The 26221-nt window shown below is 37.3% G+C and overlaps 1 protein-coding gene across 1 annotated transcript in view; it reads left to right on the top strand.

Moving 5' to 3' along the window:
• LOC124555839 (cytokine receptor-like) overlaps positions 1 to 26221 on the top strand; it is a 235194-nt gene that overhangs the window by 170669 nt on the left and 38304 nt on the right. The window contains exons 17-18 of the mRNA XM_047129904.1: positions 11043 to 11154; positions 11240 to 11309. Of these exons, the coding sequence (XP_046985860.1) occupies positions 11043 to 11154; positions 11240 to 11309 (182 nt within the window). The remainder of the gene's footprint in view (positions 1 to 11042; positions 11155 to 11239; positions 11310 to 26221) is intronic.

The following is a 26221-nucleotide window of genomic DNA, read 5'->3' as shown; positions in this document are numbered from 1 at the left end:
ACAGAGGTTGTATTTCCCCGACGTTGCCCCATGCCTCTATTTGTGATTGAGCAGCGTGAGAAATTTAAAAAGACTCAGCGATGTATAGGACTTCATCTAGAGTTGGATTTGCCAACTGAAGGGCATGTTGCCTAACTTCCTTGTCGGGCGCCGATCGGATAATAGCATCCCGTACCATTGAATCGGCAGAGGATTCTTTGTGAACTTCAGTAACAAATTGACACTTTCTACTGATGCCATGAAGTTCAGCAGCCCAAGCGTGATAGAATTGATTCGGTTGTTTTTGACAATGATAAAAGGTAACACGAGAGGCTACCACATGGATTTGCTTTTGAAAATAGATGCACAGAAGTGAGCACATTTCAGCAAAGGGCAAAGATGCAGGATCTTTCAAAGGAGCCAATTGCGACAACAACCGATACATTTGAGGTGAAATCCATGAAAGGAACAGAGACATGTTTGTTCGTCTGCAACATGAAATGCCAAGAAGTGCTGTCGAAGACGTTTTTGGTAATGAGACCAGTCTTCTGCCGTCTCGTCGTAAGGAGGAAAAGCAGGTAGAGCAACGACGAGAGACACCCCGCATTTGATGCTACAACGAAATCATGAATCGCATTTGTGAGAAGCATTTGCTGTTCTATGAGACCTTGCAATCGTTGCTCTAAAGTAGCCATGGAAACATGTGGGTCAACGATGGAAAAGAAAAATCCCATCCTTGTTGCCAATTGTAAGAACTTCAAGTTGAACAAATATATTTCAAGGAAGATGCAATACATGAAAGTCACAGTTCAATTAAACAGAGTAAAACGTGTGTACACTTTAACAGTCAAATCATAACTGAGTCCGAGTCTAGCGGCCGCTGGCTGGCTGGCCGCTTAGGTGGTGCTGCTGCTGCATGGTTGACAGACAGCACCACATGTAGAGGACGCGCGTAACTGCGCGGCGGCACTTTGAAAGATTGGTGAGTCACAACACCTATCCCATATGCATAAGTAGTCAGGAAAAAAGAGTGCCTGTACGCCTCTGTACACTCCTCAGTCCCTCTTATTTTCATAGTGCATAAGCATCATATGTGATGAAAACAGTATAAGTGTCACACAGTATATTTCAAAAGACTGCTGTTTCAGTTCCCTAAGTATTTCTGTTAGACTTCCATATGTGTCATACCCTGTTTCTACAATCCCATCAGTGCATCTACGAATTCATTTCATCACCACTGTTGGGTCTACTTAATATGTACTCCAAACAGTGGAACAGTGTTCTATAACATGTAACAGGTGCATTTTGTACACAGTTCCCTCAACAAGAAGGCTGTACTTTCATTGAACCATCTGAAAAAATCTAAGTTTGCTTTTCATCTTCCTTACTTCTGATTTCATATTTTTCTTCATCTAATACCACGAAGTAGTAATATACAAGTTTATTTAAATAATCTAGCAACTGCCAGAAATTTACCATTAATCTTGTAACTGTGTGCTACTGGATTTAATCTCTTCTTTATGGGTACGATATTGCATTTGTCTGCATTTAAAGGCAATTGTCATTACACCATTTTAGCAGTTAGCCAGTTAATGATACTTCCCTGATGGTATCATCATCATCAAAAAACTATCTCAGAGTGCTACTGGTCTCAATTTTATAAAAAGTTTTACATATTAAGATGACTAACAGTCTAGTTATGCTTTTTTGGGGACACAACCAGCATTTATTTCATTTCTGTCAAAAATTTATTATCCAGTACAGTATATTGGGTTCTGTATTATCCAATACAGTATATTGGTTCAGTTGTCTTTGAATCAATCATTTATCTGAAAATGTATTCTATATGATTTTGTCTTGGTTATAAGATGACACAGAAATGCAGTATTGGATACTTATGCCTGTTATCTGCAAGATATCATGTGAAAAGCAGTGAGATTTATTTCATGTAAGTTATGTTTTCTTAACCGGTGCTGAATCACTAAGAGAAACTTCTTTTCCTTCAGGAATGTCATATTTTAGTGGAGAATATGCTTTATAAGCCTTCACCTGACAAATGTTATGGATACTGGGAGTCATTCCGTGTACCCCTTCTATTACTCTCATTATAAACAGAGTGATCTACACATTTTTCCTGTCATCTGAGGCTGTTCACAGTAAAAGAGACTCTCAATAAATCACATGCAGAGAAACGGGAATCATATGCACACAGTGATTTTGATCAATTGGGCAGTCAGTGGCAGATAGTCACTAAGAAAATAGGCAACAGTACTTGAGTAATAAAGAGAATGCTTCTATGCAGCTGATGTGTTGGGCTGGTTTGAGAACTAGGGGTGTAAATGGATTTGACCTAGGGGACTGGCTCTTACACTATACTGGAGAGTACTATCTGTCTGTGAAGGCCACAGTAAAACCTTCAGTGTGAGATTGTTTTTCATTGCAGGTGCACTGTTCATGGGTGTCTAGATTGTATGGGGCAGACATTTTGGTGTGGGGCAGATACCAGTTATTAATATACAGATATTGTTGATTGGTGAGCTCATTTTTAGGAAGCATCTGAAGTGATGGTCAACATCCAGGAAACTGGCACACTGAGCTGAAGAGGAACAGTCGAAGTAAATAGGGGATAAGGTGTTATGGCTGTGGATGAATGACTATAAAGTGTCCCTTCCCAGTGTCCACATGGTGAAGATATAAACACAGACTTTAGTCATAGAAGGGGCTTAGGATCCTTGGTAGCCATAAGGGCTTCATCGAGGTGGCCCGTAGCAGGTTTGTCATATGAAGGTGCCATGCTGGTGCCCAAGTTTATGCTATGCATTTATTTATATATCTTCCCACTGAAGGAGAGATGGTTGTGAATAAAGATATAGATGGTCATGTGTTTGAGGAATATTGGGTAATAAAGACATTTGGAGGGGTAGCACTTGATGGCAACAAGGACATGGGCATGGGAAATTTTTAGTGATTGGGGACATCGTGTGAACAGTGACTAGTGTACCTACAGTGTTTACCCCAAATGATCCCTCCCCTATGTCGTTCACAATCTTTTTATCTCCATGTAACTTCATCTCATTGCTGGTGAATCCCTGCTGTATCTGCTATGACAATTAAGAAAATTGCCCCTATCCATAGAAAAAACACAGCCCAATATCCATGATGCCTAACCCATGGATTCTCCGTCTCAATGGTATAGCTATAAATACACCTATTATGAATGTCTGCTGCTTATTTCACAATGGCTTCCAAGTCTTCAGAATCAGCACTCTCTATCCCTCAAAATGGCTCTCAGCATTATGACTCTATCCCTCACAAAGCTAGTTCTAGAGAAAGAAATTTTCATGGCTCAGGCCCTCTCTGTAAGATACTCCTATTATTCAGTCCCAGTTTTTCATGACACCTCTCCCAAATTCAGCTCCTTGCTCCCCAAAAATTGGAAAATCATTGCAAACACAACCTACAAAAGTTATTCATACAACTGTTTTGTTACTGACCAAAAGATAACATAGAACTGTGTCTGTTCACAGCTGCGTGTAATTGTGCCCATTATCCATTCCTACCCAACAAGCTCCTGGTTAACTTCCAGAAATTCCTTATCTTCAATATGGCCTCACATTCCTTTCCTAGGTCCCTCCCAGTAACATGAACTACTTGACAGAGGAAAGAGCAGCCATGCACTATATTAAAACAGATCTTGATTTGATCATTCTCCTCACAGGTAAAGTCTCTACCACTGTTGTCATGAATTGCAGTGATTTTCCGTCAGATGGTCTCTGTCAGTTGCCTGACTTTTTAACTTGTGAGCCAAGTTGTAATGGTCCCCTGCCTGGAGGTCACCATAGCCTCCAATCTGTATACTCATCTCAGAAAAACTCACCTGAATCCATCTCCCTTGTCAATCCAACCACCCCCTCCACACCCACCTTCTGTATACTTCCTAAAATCTACAAACCAAATCACACTGTATGCCCCCTTGTAAATGAACACTGTGTTCTCATGAAGAGAATCTCTATTCTATCTGACCAGCCACTCCAACCCATTGTCTGAAGCCCAACTTCCCATGAGAGGACAAAAACCATTTCCTTCATCAGTTCTCCACCATGCCTATACCATTAAAACCCATGTACTTATTATCACTGTTGACACTACCTTCCTATGCACTAAAATTACCAGTTTCCATGTTCTTGATCATACTGAATACTGTATCTTCCAATACACTGCCAAGGATAAATCCATCACCTCATTCTTTACGTAAATGGTCATCTATATCATTACAGCTACTTCTTCTTCAAGAGGAAGACATACAAACAACAGAGACATGTATGACAACATAGCAACTTCATATACCATATACAGGAAATCTTTTTAGCCACCTAAGATCTGAAACCCTTCATAAGGTCCAGGTTCACTGGTGATACATCACCACTGAGAACCACAGCCCTCTCATTCCTCCAGATCCTTAAAATCTCTCCGAGCCTCATCTGTAACATATTTCTCAGTCCATATTCACACATCTCTATGTCTCCACTCACATGCACAAACAAGCTGCAAAGAGCATCTTCTTCTCCTTCATAACACAATACCATCAAAAACTGAAATGGGGTAACCACATTCTCCACCATACTTTGACTGTCTTTCACCATACACTGAAATAAGAAGCATTATTACCAAAATCCTTCCCACTTCTCCCAAAGTAGTATTATGTCACGTGAAACATACTGGTCATGCTTTGCCATGCATGCTTACAACTCCTTTTCATATGGTTAATAGCCCAGTGGAAGATACAGGTGCAAGGCATGATGTGTGCCCCCCCCCCTCCCCCCACTCCTCCCCTCCCCCTCCCGCACCCACCCTCTCCATCACATCCTGTTCCAGTCCTGTTATATGGATATTCTGCACCATTAGGAGCTTTCTGCACTTTCTTTTATGTGGGTATGACTGTCAATATTCTCTCCACCAAAATGATTAGTCACTGCTGAGCTGTGGGCAAGAGTAAAGTTGATCACTTAATGAAGAATATGCCAGTGAACACAGCTTGTACAACTTCAGTAACTGCTTCACAACTCACACTGTTGGGATCCTCTCCACTAATACTAAGTTCTCTGAATTATATAGATGAAAATTGTCCTGACAACATAGCCTTCAGTCCGGCAATCCTCCTGGCCTAAATCTGTGCTAGGTCCTGCCCCTCACCTGCCTCCACCCCTGTCACATGTGTTTCATTCCACCATCATATGCTGCACACAACTTCCCCTGCCTACACCAGTGCAGGCTTTAACATATCAATAATTTCGAGCTTGCTTGTGTGCCTGTTGTCCATTTAACATCTAAACTGATACAGTTTCTTTGTTCTTTCAATTCTCATGTATTCTGCCGAGAACTTTTCAGTATCATATTTATATCTGTAGATGTATAGTTTTCCTGTTAGAAGCATTCATACCTTGCAGTACTCTGTACAGAAAATTTCATTGAAAGACACCAAACTCCGCAACACTTATCTGTAGGCAATACATTAATAGTGGCCATGAAATGTCAGTATTGATTATGTCTCATCATCTTGGTATGGATTACTAATACCTCCCTCACGAGGCCAATTAAACTCCAAAAATGATCAACATGCAAGAAGTATCTGCACTCTCTGATGCACACTACCTCCCCTGCGAAACACCAAACCTGAACCCTTACGACTTACTTGTATGGGGCACGCTAAAAATGTTACTCATTTGGAGCACATCCTAGATGCGCAGCACAGGGATAATGCATAAATGCCATCCTGATGAAGGCTTGGGACAGGGAAATAGTGCAAGATTTCAAATATGGAATGAGTGTACAAGCCCAAGGGGGCCAGTAGAAATACTTCTATCAAGCCAAATAGTAGCATGTTATCTGCTGGAATGTACTCTACTCTGGGCCACATGCTTTGAATAAAATGTCATATGACATGAAAACCATGCATTTCCAGACCATTTATTCATTAGATTCCACTGTTTCCTGGGCATCAATGGATTGTCTTATGCAGTTTGGACACATTGTTCAAATAACCCTCCAGACTGTAAGAACAGACCTCCACTGACAAGCTTCTGCACAGGCTTCTACGTTAAAAAAGGTATATACACTGCTGGAAGAAAATTAGCACACCTGCAAGGAGAATATTGATTTTGTTTTTATGATGGTGTATGCCATCCAGGGGATAGTAGATTTACTGGTAGTGGTTTCAACACTGTCCATCAACAGTGAATGTAGTGGCATAGCTACCAGAGCACCCTCTGTGCTACCTTTCAACAGGGAATGCTCACAGTGAGAAGGCTCATTGTGGTGCAAAGATGTGAAGCAAGCAGGCAACCACACCACAGAGACACACTCATGCTTCCTACAGCCAAATGAGTGAGTTTGAAAGGGGCGAAACTGTGGCCTTCTGAGTGGCAGGATGGTCCTTTCAGAGAATTTCCACACAAGTTGGGTGTGTTGCATAAGTTGTGTAATTATGCTGATATCAGTGGTCACATGAATATTTGCACACCAGCAGACAAGGTTCTAGAACATTCATGCAGCGCAGACTCCCACCAGGTCATACAGCTACCAGAGCACAGATAAGAGGCCTTGTGAGCCCAGATGTGTCAACATGAACTGTTGCAAACTGGTTATCAGCAGTGGAACTATGAGCACACACACCTCTAGCCCATCTTCCACTCACACCACAGCATTGCATGCATGGCTTGACTGGTGCCATTGAAAGATGGAATGGTGTGCTGTGGCCTTCAGTGATTAAAGTATATTCTACCTGCAAGCAAGTGACGGTCACTTGTGCCTGAGATGTAGACCTGGTGAGCTATGTCTCATTGAGTGTGTTCATCTGAGACACACTGGTTCCACCCCAGGCCTTACAGTCTATGGTGTGATAATATACAACTCTCATTCACGTTTGGTATTTCTGGAGGGGAGGCTAACCAGTACTTGGTATGAACAGAATGTTGTTAGACCTGTTCTTTTGCTGTTCTTGCAAAAGGAAGATGAAGTGTTGTTCCAACAGGATAATGCTTGCCCACGCACTGTGCGTGAAACTCAACGTGCTCTGCAAGATATGCAGCAACTTCCATGGTCAGCATGATTGATTGATTGATTGATTTCTTTATTAATCCATGTAACAATTTACATTGTGTGGATTTCGTCAGCAAAATCATATACAATACAATATACCTACAATTTATACACATAAAATAAATATTTACACACATTTTTAAGGTATCTTACATTAGTTTTATATCCTTATGTAATTCTCTTATAGTCCTGAACAATTCTGGATTTCATATTATAATTTTTTCCTTGTGTATTAGAATGCAGGTTACTTTAATTACACTACGTGTTTTAATTAAGATAGTCCATTACTATGTAATACATTTTATTTAATAAAAATGTTCTTAGTTTTGTTTTGAACTTTCCAATTGTGTCAATATCTTTTATATTTTGGGGCAATTTATTATATAATTTAACGGCATTGTACAACAAGCTCTGCTGAGTTTTAACTTTATTTTTCCTCTCTAGGTGCAGATTGTATTGGTTTCTACTTTCATAGCTGTGTACTAAAGAATTTTTAACATAGCAGTCAATATTTTTTTTACATTCATAATACTTTGAAAAATGTATTCATAGGGGACAGTTAGGATTTACAGCTTTTGGAAATGTTCAAGGCAGTGAGCCCTACTGCCACTCTTGGTTATTATACGAATTGCTCTTTTCTGTAATTTGAAAACTATTTGAATATTTTTACAGTTGACTCCCCAAAATATTATTCCATAGGTAATAACACAGTGTATATAAGAAAAACATACAGATCTGACACATGTAGTATCACACACTGCAGTCAGAATTCTAAGAGCATAGCATGCAGTAGCAATTCTGTTACTAAGTATTTTAATATGTTCTTCCCACTTTAACTGACTGTCAACATACATACCAAGAAATTTTGTGTAGTCTATACATTCTATAGTTTCATCGTTTAACTTAAAGTTGTTATAGTAAGGTTTTTTGCAGACATAGAAGTTAACAGCATTTGTTTTGTTTTTTTAATTTAGTGTTAGTTTATTATTGGATGCCCACTCACATACACTGTTTAGTGTTTGCTTGGCTTTTTCTTTCAGTGCATATGGTGATTTGTCACTGATTAGAACATTTGAGTCATCTGCAAACAATATTGTTTGTCCATGGTTGATGCTCTGTGGGAAGTCATTTATGTAAATGAGGAATAGTATTGGGCCAAGGACACTACCCTGTGGGACACCAATATTTACATAATTTGGGTCTGAGGTACACTTTACAATATAGTTTGAGCAACTTGAAATATGTGAGATTTCAGTTACCTGTCTTCTATTTTTTAGATATGACTGGAACCACTTTTTCACAAGTCCCCTTATTCTCAGTTCATCTAACTTATTTAACAATATGTTGTGGTCTACTGTTTGAAACACTGTAGTTAGATCAAGAAATATACCTGTTGTGTAGTTCCCTTTATCTATTGCTTCTAGAATGTGTTTTGTGAGGTGTGCTGTTGCTGATTCTGTGCTTTTCCCTGATCTAAATCCGAACTGGTCAATGGACAGTAAGTTGTATTTATTTAAATAATTAATTAGCCTATCTTTCATAATAGTTTCTAATATTTTTGCAAAGCATGAGATTACAGAAACTGGCCCATAATTTTCAATTTTTCCTGCATCACCTTTTTTGAAGAGATGTAGTAATTTAGCATATTTTAAATAGTCTGGAAAGGAGCCCTGCTTGAAAGATTGATTTATAATATCAACTAAAGGTGGAAGTAGGCTCTGGATACAGTCCTTAATTATGAAAATGGGGACTTCATCCAGACCAGCTGAGTTTTTGTTTTTCAGTTTGCTGACTGCTTTGTAGACTTCTTCTTGTGTTGTAGGGAATAACACCACTGAGTGTGATACACCATTATTTTGCTTTTTGACCTTGAGGGGCTGTTAGAAAATTTTCCTGTAATTTTATACCTATGCTACTAAAATAATCATTTATATAATTTGCCAAATATATTGCGTCTTTTATTAGAGTCCCTTCCTCTTTGATTTTCAAGTTTGACAGATTCATTTTCCTGGTACCAGTTTCCTGCTTTACAATCTTCCATACTGCCTTATTTTTGTTTTCAGCAGAGAGCACCAGTTTGGAGTTATGAGCTTATGAGCTCTCTTTGCTGCAAGCAATATTTTCCTATATGTTTTCCTATATCTTTTATAAAAGAGTGAGAAAGCAGGATTAGTTTGGCTGTGTTTGATGGAGATCAGGTACTTTAGTGTTTCAGATGATTTTTTGATGCCTTTTGTGGCCCACTTGTTTTTTCCTGCTGTTGATAATGGACATAACACTTTAGGAAATGTTTCTTCAAAATTTAATTTAAACAATGTCATGAAATTTTTGAATTTTTCATTTGCATCTACCTCTGAGTATACTGAGTCCCATGTTTGTCTTGCTGTCTGTTTGGCAAACTCATATCTACTTTGTTGAGAAAAAATTTCTTCTGGAGCCACTTTTATATTAATGATTTCACCTGAGTGATCAGATAATCCTAGCTCTGCAACCACCACCTCACAGTTTTCTTTGCCTAAATCTGTTAATACCTGATCAACAGCTGTCTTTGAGTATTTTGTTAGTCTTGTTGCACTGTTAACCATTGGAACTAGATTGAAACTTTGAGCAAGACTTAGTAATGAGTCCCATGTAGCATCAGGATTCAGTTTATCTACATTTAGGTCTCCACATATGAGAATGTGGTTCTTTGGAGTGGATATCTTGTCAAGAACATGGTTAAGTTTGGAGAAAAAGATGTTGAAGTCTCCACTAGGAGATCTGTATATACATAAGATAATCAAATTCCTACACCTGTATTGGTCCCTGATTTCAACTGCTGCCAGTTCAAAATGTTGCTCTTCACTGATTGCACCTAAATCGCTTCTGGTCTTATATTGATAATTTCGTTTTACATAAATACAACACCCTCCACACTTTATAGAAGTCCTACAATATGCACACGCTAAATTATAAGACTGCAAGACTAATTGATTAATGTCAGCCTCATTGCACCAACGCTCAGTGAGACAAACAACTGAGCACTCTGTAGACTCCAGCTCCACTTCTAGCTGTTGGGTCTTATTTGATAGGGAACATATATTTTGATGAACAACTGTTAAGTAATTTTTGCCAACACTATTTGCATTCCCACTTTTTTCATTTTAATGTCATTCTGTGTTGGTTCAACAGCTTCCTTATTAATATTACACTCGCGTTTTTTGTTTGATCTCTAGGCTTGTCTTCAATCAGGCACGTGGCATGATAAGTAACTTGTGTGACTTGTCAACAGACAACTCTTACAGAACTATGAGAAGAAGTGAAGTAGGTGTGACATAACATGTCCCAGAACAATATTCACAATCTGTATGATCAACTAGATGTCAGACTCAATACCTGCATTGCTACCCATGGAGGCTACATCACATAGTAAAAGAACTGAGATTGTCAGCTGTTGAATTTATAGGAGAAGATATTTGGAAAAAATTAATTACTTAATTCATCTTTTAGAGATAATATAAAAATTATTTTTAATAAATGAATTTTAGTTGTTGATAAATTCCAATTTCTGCATGAAGACATGTAAATACAGAAACGAATTACACATGAAATTTTTCAAATCATCATGTGCTGTTAAGGCACATCATCATTGGTGAATGGTGTAAAGAAAGCAACTAAAAATATTTCTTTAAAATATGGTCAGCATAATCAACACATTCAAACCAGTACTCATCATAATGAATAGATGTAAATAATAAAATAAAGCCACATATCTTTCACAGTCATTTTCCTTTGAGGTGATTTTGCAAACTATGCTCTCGTAAGTGTGAAACTTGACTGTTACTTTTATTAATTTCGTTTAAGCTTCTGTGGCTACCAAAGAAAAACTACTAATGTAACATCTGCCAATATGAACTACTGCATTATAATAAGAATAATAATTTCATAAACCCTTCTCTGATAGTTTTGTATATTTCATTTAATAGCAACAAAGAGCTCCATCACAGAAAAAACACAAGGTGTGCACATGGTCGTTTGGGTTGTAGTAGCCGTGAGCCTTGGATTAGTTTTATTTGTCATATTTACTCAAATACAAAGGTACGTGAAATTTGATTGATGTCATTCTGTCAATGTAAGTGAGAGCATTATACAGGTGTCTTGTGAAAGAAATCTACTTTTTCAGATGTATAGCATGGTGGAATTCTGCACAAAAGATTGAAGTGAAATTGCCTCCAGGTTTGGCTCCCTGCTATGTAAGTTACATTTTACTATAATAAGCAACAGAGAGGAAAAGCAATTATTTAACTGCAGCTAAATTGTGTGAAGTGAACAGAAACACATAACAGCCCAGAGACATTACAATACGCCCATCTACTTTCTCGAGGGTGAGTACATTCACCTTCAGTCATTGTAACACTGTGGGTGTGTTTGGGTATTTGTATGGTTTTCTGTTTAAAACTGTGTCTTTCACCATAAAGAGAGAGATAATGCAAAACATTGTAATGTTTTAAGTGCAACAAATGAATCTGCTACAGGTACATGGTTGCTTTTCCTCATTTTTGTTTCCTTTTTCAAACTTGATTTTTCATTATTGTCAATTTTTTAATTTTTTCATTTTACCATGATATGTTTTGATGGACTGACTGTTTTGCAATAGATCACTTAGTGATAGACTGAACAGTCTATAGCACAAAATTTGAATTTTATATTCTGTCAATGACACATTTTGTGACTCTATCATAATGCCAACTTAACCTCTGATGAATATCAGGCTGTCAGCTTTCACAAGCCTCATGAATAAGATCTGTGTACTGCTAAATATCACCTCAAACTGTAGTGATTTAAAAGCAAAAAAGTAATATCTTCGTCCTCATCTTCATTAGCGTCATATTCAGCAAAAAAACTCTCATTTTTGGGAAGTAGACATAAAGATCAGTAATGGATAAGGCCATTGGAACCTGGATAGTTCCCTACATTTCAAACTACTTAATTTTTAATGTTAAGGAATCTTTAGCATTGCCCAGGAAATTTAAATTCTTTTCCTAGCCCTGCTACATAATGGCATTTTCAACAACTGGAACCATCGTAAAGCTCAAAAGGTAAAATTCCTGAAATAATTTTAATATACTGACTAGATAAGATTCTCAGACGTGGGTTGTGTATGACATCCATGCTTATTTTCCTACATTCTAATACCACATTTAAGATTTCTGGGAGTTCAAATTTTGACAGTACATGTGTGTTTTTCTGTCAATTCCTCCATGTTCTCATTACTTTTTACGGAATATAGAAATTATATCTATACATTTTCATTTACAAATATCTCAGGTTTATTTTTCATGGTTTTGGTAATTATTACTACAGAATCAAATTGGTTACTCAAACCTATCAGTGGTGGCTGTGAACTAACACCAGTCCCATCCTTTTCTGTGTGATATCTGTAATGAGTACAACAAACTGTTTTTCTGAAGATCACCAGGCATCAAGGACACCCACGAAACAGTTTGTGGAGTGAAGACCAAGACCTGGGGTTGTGGAGTAATTTAATATTTTGAAAGAAAATGGTGACTTGAAAGTAGCTATAAGAAAGTTCCAGCTCAGACCCTGTTGAAAGAATATGTGACACCAATGTTTCAGTCACTTTCTTCAAAGTAAAACACCTGAAAACATTACATTTTTTTTTCTTTTCTGGAGAGCTAGTGGGTGCGGGCTTCCTCACAGGCATGGGTATCCTTGCCAGGCATAGAGTCAACTTCAGTTATCATTTCAGTCTGTTTAACAATTTATTGTACCTTGGAGATAATTAAAACTGAATTTCCCTGTTCAGCAATTTCTGTAATGACATTTTTGTGTTTGTTACTCAAGTAGTAAATATAGTTTAATTAGTAACTTACTCCAAAAAGACTGTAGCTCTTTTAAATTTTGCAGATTTGTCATGTTTGTAGGGAATGCCAGATATGTTTTGTATATTTCTGCTTTCTTTATAAAAAATGTGGCTGAAATACTTGATTTAAGTTAAAAATATTAGTTTTTTATGAACTGGTTTTTAGGCCTGTAATGTTGGTTCTGCAGGTGCATGGTTGGGTCAACCTCAATGCTCCTACTGAGCCACTGTCACTGAAGGCTAGAGTCTTTTCCCGAGAAGTTACTGCAGAGTTACAGTATGGTTCCATCATTCATCAACTATTTTTTCACCATCAATCTTCTGACTTTCTGACTGGTTTGATGAGGCCCACCACAAATTCCTCTCCTCTGCCAACCTCTTCATCTCACAGTAGCACTTGCAATCTGTGTTCTCAGTTATTTGCCAGATATATTCAAATCTCTATTTTCCATTACAATTTTCACTCTCTACAGCTCCCTCTAGTACAATGGAAGCTATTCAATGATGTCTTAACAGATGTCTTACCATCCTGCCTCTTCTTCTTGTTGGTGTTTTCCATAGGTAACTTTCCTTGCCGATTCTCTTGAGAACCTCCTCATTCTTTACCTCAACAGTCCACCTAATTTTTAACATTCAAATGCTTCACTTCTCTTCTTTTCTGGTTTTACCACTGTCCATGTTTGACTACCATACCATGCTGTTCTCCAACCATACTTTCTCAGAAATATCTCTCTCAAATTAAGGCCTATATTTGGTACTAGTAGATTTTTCTTCGACAGGAATGTACTTTTTGCCAGTGCTAGTCTGCTTTTTATGTCTTCTTTGGTCTGTGTGTCATGGACTATTTTGCATTGGAATCACGTGGATGATGTTTTTCCAGAAGTCAGATGGTATATCCCCAGACTCATACGTTCTACACACCAATGTCAACAGTCATTTTGTTGTCTCTTCCCCCAGTGATTTGAGGAATTCTGGTGGAATGTTATCTATCCCTTCTGCCTTATTCAATCTAAAATCTTCCAAAGCTCTTTTACATTCTGATTCTAATACTAAATCTGCTATCTTTTCTTTATAGATTCCTGTTTCTTCTTCTATCACGTCATCAGACAAGTCTTCATCCTTATGGAGGAGATCAATACACTCTTTCCACCTATCTGCTCTCTCCTCTGCATTTAACAATGGAATTCCCATTGCACTCTTAATGTTACCACCCTTGCTTTTAATTTCACTGAAAGTTTTTTTGACCTATCTATATGCTGAATCAGTCCTTCCAACAAGTATTTATTTGTCAATTTCTTCACATTTTTCATGTAGCCACTTTGCCTTGGCTTCACTGCAGTTCCTGTTTATTTGATTCCTCTGTGACTTGTATTTCTGTATTCCTAAATTTCCCTGAACATTTTTGTACTTCCTTCTGTCATTCATCAACTTCAGTATTTCTTCTGTTAGCCATGGTTTCTTCACAGTTACCTTCTTTGTGCCTATGTTTTTCCTTACAACTGAACTGTCTACTGAGCTATTCCTTATGTAGCCTCAGAGAATTTCAAGTATATCTCTTCATTCATTGATATTTCCATATCCCACTTCATTGTGCATTGTTTCTTACTGACTATTCCCTTAAACTTGAGCCTATTCCTGATCACTATTAAATTGTGATCTGAGTCTATATCTGCTCCTGGGTGTGCTTTACAATCCAGTATCTGATTTTAGAATCTCTGCCTGATCATGATGTAATCTAACTGACATCTTCCAGTATCTACCAACCTTTTCCAAGTATACCTCCTCCTCTTGTAATTCTTGAACAGAGGATACTCCCCCTACAACCACATTCCAGTCCCCCATGGCTATTAGATTTCCATCTCCCTTCATGCGCTGAATTACCCATTCAATACCCTCATATATTTTCTTTCTCATCATCTTCAGCTTGTGATGTTGGGAAATATACCTGGACTATCACTGTCAGTGTTGGTTTGCTGTCAGTTCTGATGAGAACAATCCTAGCACTGAACTGTCTGCAGTAGCTCACTCTCTGCCCTACCATCCTATTCATAATGAATCCTACCCCCATTACACCATTTTCTGCAGCTGTTGATATTAACCTATACTCATCAGACCAGAAACCATTATCTTATTTCCATTTCACTTCATTGGCACCCATTATATCTAAACTGAGCCTTAGCATTTCTCTTTTCAGATTTTGTAGCTTCCCCGCCATATCCAAACTTCTGATATCCCATGCGCCGACTCATAGAACATTATCCTTTTGTTGGTTATTCATTCTTCTCCTCATGGTCACCTCTCTCTTGGCAGTTCCCTCCCGGAGATCTGAATGGGGAACTAGTCTGGAGCATATATGCACGGTGGTCAAATTGGACTCTACAACTTTGGAATCATGTACAAATCTCCAGAATGAGATTTTCACTCTGCAGCAGAGTGTGCACTGATATGAAACTTCCTGACAGATTAAAACTGTGTGCCGGACTGAGACTTGAACTTGGGACAGTTTCATGTAGAAATTTATTGAGATAACTTACAGGATTGGTAGATGTGTTATTTTGCAGTAAACAGTTTCAAGTTTCATATAAAAGTGTCAAGTGTCATTCTCGTTCGATATGACTACCATTTGTAATGTTGCAAACATACCTCTGGTAATCAAGTTCTTCCCGCACTTGTTGGAGCAAATCAGGCATAACTTGTGCAACAGCAGCATAGATTCAATTTTTCAGGTTGGCTAAATTGTTTGCTAGAGGAGGAACTTACACACAGTCTTCAATGAAACCCCAGAGAAAGAAATCTAGTGGTGACAAGTCTGTAGGTGGGGCGGTGGGGTGGCCATGTGATTGGCCCTTCACAGCCAATCAACTGTCCTGGGAAGCAATTATTGAGGAAACCTCAAATTTCCATGAAGATATGAGGTGGTGGACCATCTTGCTGGTAGTAAACCATCCCATCTTGGTCATCTTCACTAATCTGTGTAATTAAAAATTTTCAAGCATGTACATGTACCCAATACCAGTTACAGTTTTCTCCATGAAGAAGAAAGGTCTGTACACTTTCAGTTTTCTTAGGGAACAAAACACATTGACTTTGGTTGTGTGATGAACATGTTCAGGGTTGCACGTGGATTTTTGTTGCCCCATGTTCTGCAGTTGTGAGTGTTCACCATGCCACTGATATGAAATGTTGATTCATAGCTGAAGATTATTGTGTTCAGAAATGTCTCATCATCATCTATTGATGCAACAATTCTGTACAGAATTCCCCATGAAAGCCCTTATTAGCATCGCTATTGTGCTGTGCTATTATGAATTTGTTTGGTTTCAAATGTAAATGTCTGTGCAGCACTTGCCAAACAGTCTTTTGTGGAATGCCAGTCTTGTGAGATGCATGTCACATTTATTTTTATGCACTGTGGATAAAGATCTTCCTAACCTGTTTGAAGTAATCATTGACATGCGGGCAACCTGATGACTTATCAGGTCACAGTGAATAACCCATTTAGAATATTTCAAGATTTTAAACATGGCTGCAGCAGCAACTGTTAAAATTCTTCACAATAAAGGATGGCAGCCAAGTTGTCCTGCAACTGTTTTTGGCTGCCATTCTTTATTGTGAACCATTTAGAATATTAGGTGCGAAATTTATGTTGAACAGTTGTTACAGAGTTCATTTCATGAAACTAAAACACACAGCAAGCACCCTCCACACCAGTGAAAGTGGCCATTTTAACTGTGCCCTGCATTAGTGCTCCTGGTGGTGGTACAGGGTACTGATGCACTATGTGAATCAAACTTGAGGATGATTGCTACAAAATGACATATTTGCCAATTCTGTAAGATACATAACCAACCAACTTTATCAACCAATAAAATGTTTTTCGTTTAACAAGGACATGATAAAAGTTTACATTAAGTTTGAGGCATATACCTGGCATGCATCAAAGTGCTGTTGTAAGCAGCAGTCATACCAGTTCCATGTTTCCTTTGCTTTTTGTTATCGTACAAATGCAGGGGTGGAGTTGAGATTACTGCCTGCTGTTACAGCTTAACTGATCAAGTGAGTGCCTGTGTGAATAATTGCTGGAGACAATTAATACTACTACTTGTACAGCTGTTGTACATGAAACGTAATATACAACTTTTGCAAAGTTCAGTTTTGCTGATTAGGCAAGACTTCCTCATCAACATTATCTACTGAGAGACAGATTTTTTTGCACAGTGCACTTTTTGAACAAAGATAAATTGGATAAACTATGATCAACTCCAGGAAAATGCCATGATTACAAATAGCTCACCAAAACAGGGTCAAAGTAACAAACTCTAGATTGAAAAATAACAGCACTAGCATAATTTCTTAACAGTGACAGTTCAGATACACAATGGGATTTGATCAATAATTAGAACATTCTGTAAACAAAGCCAGTTTTTTTGAGTTGGACTTTTCATCACTTCAGCAAATCACACGGCAGATCACATGGATGATGGCCAGAATTAGCATTGGTGCTGGATCTGGTGGAGGAGGAGTACCCTCTAGCAGTGGACATTGTTCTTCAGATGAAGTGTCAGATCTGAAATCATTTGTGGTGGTGGCATACTGTATAGAATACTATCACAGTTTTGACCTTACTAATGAATGATCTCATAAACTAGAACATAACTTTGGGACATTTAAGCGTGTATATTCTGTGAAGTATAAAATCCTCTCAGTAAACTACGATGCTTCCATTTTTTAATTTCCACACTTATCTGCATTTTACGTTGGCCATTTTAATACTGGATCATCTCAAAGCATGTACAGGGTGAACATTAATAAAACTAACCAACTGCAGGAATGGATTCCTGGCTGGAAATGGAGGAAAAAAGGTCCTACAAACATTCATCATTGCCACAGTAGATGGCACTGACAAATGAAAATTCCTCTGACCATGTGTCATGTGTGCTGTGTGTGTTGCAGGCTGTGTGATTAATGCAGCAGAATAATCTGGTATTCATGTTGGGAACAATCTGAGATTGTATTTGTCCATTGTCAAGCAGATGGAAATGATCAAGAGGCAGCACGGCTGCACCAAAACAAGTATCCTCACAGACACTAACTACACTATACAATATTTCAAGCCCTTTTTGGGTGTTTGTGTGATAATGGATCCTTTCAGGCAGGCTAATGTGCAGGGAGGTGGTGGACTGTGCATACACCAGATTTGGAGGACCGGGTTCTACAGGATACTGTAGAACCTGCAGTTTGACAGTTCTATTAAACAGGAGTATGAAACCTTGTGTTATTAAAGTGTACACTTCCCTACCCCCCCCCCCCCCCCCCACCCCCACCCCGACGATGAAGTGGGTACGTGACTCCCCGCTTCAACGTCCCTAGCCAGGTCAGGTCCTTGTTTTTATCTTAACACACACACATTCACACAAACACATACACAAGATTGAATTGTTACATCATTTGGTAAAATTATATGAACTTAAGGTCCATAACTTGTAAAAATTCATCCTTATTGTTCAATTTTTTTTTTTTTCGATGCATCACCACACTGATGTTGCAGCTTCACCAGACCATGCGAGCTGCAAAGATGGCCTGGTTCGAGCCAGTGTCTTCTTCTCTTGCACCATGGTGAGGCTGCCACAGCATTGGATCATATAAGGCAGCGAGTATGATCTGATTACTTGTGCTCATCTGGTGACTTTTGTTGTCCAGTGGTTGCTCTCCAATAGACTGCTCTAATAACTCAGTACAATCTGCCATAAGGTGGTCTGCATCACCACTGTCACTTAGTCTGTAACAATTAGTACCCTTCTCTCTTATGCACATACATGATACTACATCTTCATTGTTTTCATCATGGCACATTGTTTCTGCACTTAATTCATCATGCTTGCATGTAGTCTGACTAATCTTTTCTCACTTTACATGTGTCCTATCAGTTTATTAACAAGTACAGCTTTTTAAACACTGTCACTATTTTATTAGTAATGTTCTATCACTGAAATTTTTTTCACCATTTTTAAGTTTATTGGTTTATCTGTTTATATTTATTTTTCCTTTACTCGTCTCTTATCTCGTTTTTCTCGAAATAAGGGATCTTTTGCTTTTAAATCAATTTCCTTATTCCAGAATGACCATGCCAAGATGTTTCAGTGTGATTGCATACTTTATATTAAGTTGATGCCTCATTTATTGCGTAACACGATGAGGCAAATTAGTAAAAGAATAACAAACATTAACTATTAACTTAAAATAGACACATACTTAATTACATAATAAACTTTTAACGAAAGCCATAATCTTTCTCGATGTCTTACTAAACAAAACTGAATGAAACATGCTGTTGTTACATAGTAAACTTTCAATGAAACTTGCCATCTTCTTTCATGAGTTAAAATTTAACTCAAGTATTACAAAAACTACTACTGCTGATTAGTGGTCCACTAATTCTACATAGAAAAGTTCATAAACATTGTTCACGTCTTCTTGCTTCCCATCTTATCCTACTTTATATATGCAAAAATTAAATTCTTAATCAATTAAAATATTTCTTTAATTCTATGTGAGGATATATTCCTTTTATCTTCTTGTTATCTTCACCTTCCAGAAGGTAACTTCCTGTATGTGGTATTTTAATAATCTGTATGGTCCTTTATATAAGCTCCACCATTTTCAATTTAATTTCTTTCTCTTCGAAGATTTGGGATGATTCTTTAGTAACACACAATCACCAACTTTATAGCTAACCCCTAAACCTAGCTTCTTACTGAATTGACTTTTTCGAAGATTAGCTTTATGTTGTAATCTTAAATATACTTTTTGTATAACCTCATCATGATCCTTTGTCTTATTATGTAAGCATGGTAACTTACCAACCTACTCATCACTATCTTGCTTATTAAATAAAATTTCATTAGGTGAATAACTGGTTGACATATGTGGTAATTCATTATACATTTCTTCAAATTTTCTGATCAATTCTATCCATATATGATGTTGGTTATGCACATATGTTCTTATGAATCTGTTCAATTCTTGGAAGACTCTTTCTATGGGGTTCCCTGATGGATTAAAGGGGGCAATGAATACATGAGGAATTCCCCATGTCTTCATTGTTTCGTGCCATGCTTTACTTCAAAAATATGATGCATTATCAGAAATTAACATTGCAGGTTTCCCCACTTTAACAAAATAATCATCTATGATCCTTCTTAACATAGGTTTCACATTAGTTGGTCGTAATGCATACAATTTTACATATTTTGTGAAAAGATCATACATTGCAAATACATATTTAAAATTTCCTTTTGCTACTGGAAACTGCCCACACATATCACATGGTACAATGCTTAGAGGTTCCATAGGTATTATTGGATGCAACACATCTTTAACACAATAAATGACTGGCTTTGCCTTTTGACATATCCTACACATCTTAAATATTTCTTGAGCCCCTTCAGTAAATTTGGATAGAAACATAGTTGTTGTATTTATATTACACACTTACGAGCTCTGATATGTCCCCATCTCACATGTGTGAATCACAATACGGGACAATACACCTTGAGGGAATGCATATCTTCCACTCATCCTTCTCAGTTTTACGATAAAAAAATACGCCTTCTTGCAATTGGTAATGACTATTAACTTTATCAGTTGTTCCTGTTCTTAAATCACTTATTATTTTTCTCCATTTACCATCTACTTTCTGCATTTGCCCTATTCGCGAACACATTTCATTAACCTCTTTCCTATTTGGAAGTGTTCCTAACATCATCACCTTAAAACCCATTACTCGCTCTTCTTCAACCTCATCCATCTTGGTAGTTGGTAACCTCGACAATGCATTAGTGACAACATTGTCTCTCCCTTTGACATGCTTAACTGTTACATCATATTCCTCTAAAAATAAGACCCAATGTGTAGGTCGGCCATGTAACATTCTACTCGTCATTAAGAACATTATTGCTTTGTGGTCACAATATATCACTATCTGTTTACCATATACAAAATATCAGAACTTTTTTAGTGCCCATATCATTGCTAATACTTCCAGCTCAGTAGTACTGTATGAGCGTTCACAATCTGATAAGGTTTGACTAGCAAAGGCAATAATTTTTATAGTTTCTACTTTATTCTCATTGTCCATTTGGAGTAATCTAACACCTAGTCTTGTTTCCGCCGCATCTGTTGCTATGAAAAAATCTTTATCTATCTGTGGATGATGCCACAATGGAGCATTTATTAAAGTATTGAAAACCTCATCGAAGGCTTTACTACAAGATTCTGTCCATTACAATAATATGTTTTTGCTCAACAATTGCAACAGACAATCTTTATTTAATAACTGCTGAGATACAAACTTTCTGAAGAAAGATACTAAACCTAAAAATGGCTTTAGCTGTTTCTTATTTTGCAGATGTGGACAATTTCTTATTGCATCCAAGTTTTTAGGATTTGGAATAATTCCTTCAGGAGTTAAAATATGACCCAAGAATTTAATCTGATTTCTTCCAAGTTTGGATTTTGTTAAATTAATTGTGACTCCATATTCCATGAATTTCTCAAATACACAATTCATTAGCTCAATATGTTCTTCCCAGGTCTCTGTGGTGATCAGTAAGTCGTCAACATATACAGTGACTCACTCTAGTAACTCCAAAACAAGTACTGTATCTAAAGCAGTTATAAAAACATCACCACTAACGTTCAGTCCAAATGGCATTACTTTAAATTGGTAACTATATCCCAGGTAAATGAATGCTGTATACTTTCTTGATTCCTTAGATTTTTTTTTTCCAGCTTCAGAGGTTAAGAACTTCGCCCCATGAAATTTCTGTAATAGTTCTTCTAAATTCTCCGGGTGAGTCCTCACAGGCTTAATAATCTTATCAATATCATGAACGGCTAATACTAACCTAATGTCACCATTTGGCTTAGTCACTGCCAATAATGGGCTTGAGTATTCGGATGTGGAAGTCTCAATCATTCCCCAGTGTATCATCTTTTTGATCTCCTTAGTTACAGCTTCTCTTTTTGACCAAGGGACTCAATATGTAGTTTTACAAAAAGTCGAATGACGGTATGTTTTGACACAATATTCAGAGTCCTTAATTACACCTGGCTTTTTATTAAATACAGGCAAAAATAATTGCAAGATTTCTATCAATTCAGTTTGTTCTTGGGGCAATAAATATTCTGATTCTTGTACTTTTTCAGCCATGCTCAATACATCGGTCTCAGCATCAGTTTGCCTAACACAATCATTATTCTTGAAATGCAAAGCATTTACAGGAAGACAATTAATTATTAGATTCTAGATGGTTAGATTTCCTAAAATAATCTTGATTATCAACAAAGTTACCTTTAATGGTTTGCCTTTAACTATAAAAGTATACACACCTTCCTTAATATCAGTCACTGCGCCATAATCATATAAAAAATCCAAACCCCAAATACACGGCGTTGACATTCTAGACACTACCGAGAAAGTTCATTCTACGGCTACTCCTTCTGGTTCCACTGTCACCCATATCTGCTTAATCATGCATTGCGCTTTCATGCTAAATGCCCCTGACACTGTGCAGCCAGTTACTGGTAAGGTGAGTATTTTTTGTTGCTGACTAACCACACTCAAGCAACACATTGTTATCACACTAGCCATCATCCCTGTATCTATCAGTAAATTAACCAGTAAATTATTAATCATTATTACTACAATCGCTTGCAAAGTATACCCTTTATCATTCGTTTCATTCCTTGGTTCTTTCATGAGATCTTCCTGAATGTCTGGTTCCACATAATATTCAAGAGTATTTACTGACTTGCGATGTTTGCCTCCCTCCTCAACACCAGTCACCCAAGGAAGGCCTAAAATGACTGCTATTAATTTGACCATCCGTCATTCAAGTTTCTCGGTGGTTCATGTACCTCTACTAAATGAATTTCATTTTCTGTTGGTGGATATGTATTATCTACAACTACATTTCTCCCATCTGTCAACAATATGGGTCTGGTAGATCCAGAAGATGTACCTGTAGTATTAGTGTTTCTCTAACCTACATTATTCATCTGATAAGTTCCCCAAATTGATTTATTCGGTGGCTCCATAGGAGCACAATTATTCCTACGGCCATTGTTGGAACATGTATTATTTGATGACTGCCGCCCCCCAAACTTTCTTTTCCTATTTGTATTTACAATGTTCACTCATTGAAAACCTCCTGCTCCTGGTATTTGGTTATTATTTCCTACAAAATTCCCTTTAGTGTATTTGTAATTCATATTCCAATTTTGATTATTCTTTTGTGTGCGATCCACATGTCCACTACTGTTCTCAGAATTATTGTTACTTCAGTTAAAGTCTGGAGAATGACTATTTCTTTGATTACCATTATTCCATTGATTGCTACACACATTATTCCTAGAATAATAATTACTATTATTATTCAGCCATTGTCTCGCACATTCAATCAGCATGTGAATCGAATCGATTACTGACAGAAATCGTTCTACATCACTATCAGGTACATGAATAAGTTTCTCTCTGATATTAAAATGTAATCTGCCTTTTAATATTCTAATAACCTGTCTACTTGAAATCAGTTCAGTTCAATAACGTGTCTTGTTGAAATAATGTTCAAAATATTTTCTCAATGTTTCTTTCTTTGAATTGTAAAATTCAGGCTGATAAACCTCTTTACATAATCTCTCTTGTCTACTTATTGACCAATATTTTGTTAGAAAAAGTTTTTCAAATTTGGAACATGTATGGCAAGTTTGCTTATCTCAGCAGCCCACAATGCTGCTTCTCCTACAATTTTTGATACTATGAATTGTAGTTTGTCATACTCTGTCCAACAACATAAAAATATCCTTTTAAAAGAATTAATAAATACTTTGGGATTAATGTTATTCTTTTCACTCAAAAAATAGGAAATTGTCTACTTTTGAAAATACTGTGTTCTACCTTTAATGATTAAATACAACTTCTCTGAACATAGGGATCACCCTCTTCATCCGATTGGCTGTTTACTTCCCAGGGTTCACCTGTATACACGCTATGTTGTACTCATGGATGTTTTCTCTCCCAGTTAGATTTCATATGGCTACCTATTTGTTCATTTTCCGGGTTGGCACTACTACTTGATTGTCGCTTACTTAATGAGTTGCTCTCTACATCATTTAGACAACCAGTTAATACCTCTATTTTTTTGGTAATACTGCAATTATTCTCAGTCAAGGTGTTAACCCTTTCTGATATGACCCCAAACTGTTCTGAAAAATTACCAACACTTTCATGGATCTTGTCTATATGGTCAATAATTTTAACTTATTTTCCTTGATTAACTAATCTGGATTCTATATTATCAATTTTATTATCAACATTAAACTGCTGATGAATAAACTTGTCCTCCCAAGCAGCAATCATTTTAGCCTGTTGTTCTGCAAATTTATTTTCTAAGGCCTGTTGTTGATCCCTAAATTTGGCATTGATAGATGCTTGCTGCTCCATTATCCTAGCATCAGTATCAGATTATCTATTTTCTAACATCTCCCACTCTTCAGAGAATTTAGTATTTAAAGTTGCTTGTTGTTCAGCTACATCAGAAAATTTAGTATTTAAAGTTGCTTGTTATTCAGATACATCAGAAAACTTAGCATTTAATATCACTTGTTGTTCAGCTAGCTTAGTATTTAAATCACCCAATGTATTTAGCTTTAATAGTTTAGCACTAAGTACATCTATATTTCCTAAACTGGTTTGTGCAACATTCATCATGCATTCGTTGCCTGCTTTCTCCTTGGGATCAAAATTGTTATCATCTAGTTCCATAACCTTACTTTCCATTCCAGAACCAGATACACTAGGAGTAATAATTTTGTCTGACTCTGTAAACAATTCTCCTCCTATGTTAATGATTGTTCTGTTAATTTCCTCATGTTCAGGTAATTCACCTAGTTCATCACCGGATTCTGGAATGGTTTTGTCAAAATCGCTACGTAATCTCCTGCTTCACTTTGACATGATGGAAAATCTTGTTAACTACAGTTTACTACAATTACAATATTCAAATGACACTACATTTACTCCTTCTTGATACAAGCACAGTGAAAATCTCACTATTACCAATATGTAAAATAATGAAGTCTAGGGTACCTGAATAATCACTTATTTTGATTAGTGCTTACTGTTTATTGTCTATTTGGGGTTGTTGAAGCTTTGCCCACATCCCTGCCTGCAGTTTATGTTACTGTCTCAACCAATGTTCTGCTCTCAAAACTGTTCTCTGACTCGTTACGTTGCTCCATCTGCAGATATCAAGTAGTCACAAAGCGTTGACCCTCGTGTGACAGTCGTAGAGACGTTGAGCTCCGCATGTTGTCTCTGCTGGCATCTTCGATGTGAAGCACCAAATGATGTGTAGTCTGGCGGCGTCAGGCCTCACGCTGTAGGCGAACGATGTGTTGCTTGGTGTCATCGAGCCCCATGTTGTAGGCGCCATCTGATGTGATGTCCCTCCCCTCCTTCTTCACTCACCGGGAGGAGACGCGACTCGTAACGATGTTCGTCCCTGTCGGTATGACGTGGAACAGCACCTGTAACTCTCATAAGAACACAACTCCTCATGTCGCTTAGAAATATTCTGTTATCTGTCTGCAACAGTCTTGTCAGCTTGTGCCAACTGATAAACTGCAATCTTTTATTTTTATTTTTATGCCCGGTTAGTTCCGCGATGAAATAAAATCTTGATTCTTGATTTCATCATTATGGTCGTTTTATACATCATACATAGCGAGGATGAAATTTTACTGTCTACTGTTCTGTTGCTATGCCATTGCTACATCAAGTTATTAACAATGGTCCGACATAACTCCAGAGATAACTTATGCTGGAGTCTTTTTTTTTTTAATACGATGTAATACTGGTTTAAACTAATCACTTTTCACTGTCCATTATTCATGTACTCACTTAGTCACTTAAAATGTTTAAAGTGTCAATCAACTTGCATTAACACACATTGTATTGTCGGTTTAATGAGTTAGGTGACACATAAGATTTATCTTTTGGCTCAGACTTTATTGTTCTTTCTGTAATTAACTGTTTGTCCCTACAACACATGCAGACCAATATGTCATTCAAGATTAACTTCTGTTAAGTTCTGTAATCTTGAAGCTGACAAAAACTTTTGACTAATGAGCGTACTTGTCCTATAATTATCCTATAGGACATATAACGTAGTGGACATAGGCGTAGTTGTCCTATAACAGCGTACTTTCTTCATGTCTTCA

Source organism: Schistocerca americana, chromosome X (assembly GCF_021461395.2).
Source record: "Schistocerca americana isolate TAMUIC-IGC-003095 chromosome X, iqSchAmer2.1, whole genome shotgun sequence".
NCBI lineage: Eukaryota > Metazoa > Arthropoda > Insecta > Orthoptera > Acrididae > Schistocerca > Schistocerca americana.
Note: the sequence above shows the minus strand (reverse complement) of the source record. Positions and strands in the feature narration are given on the sequence as shown.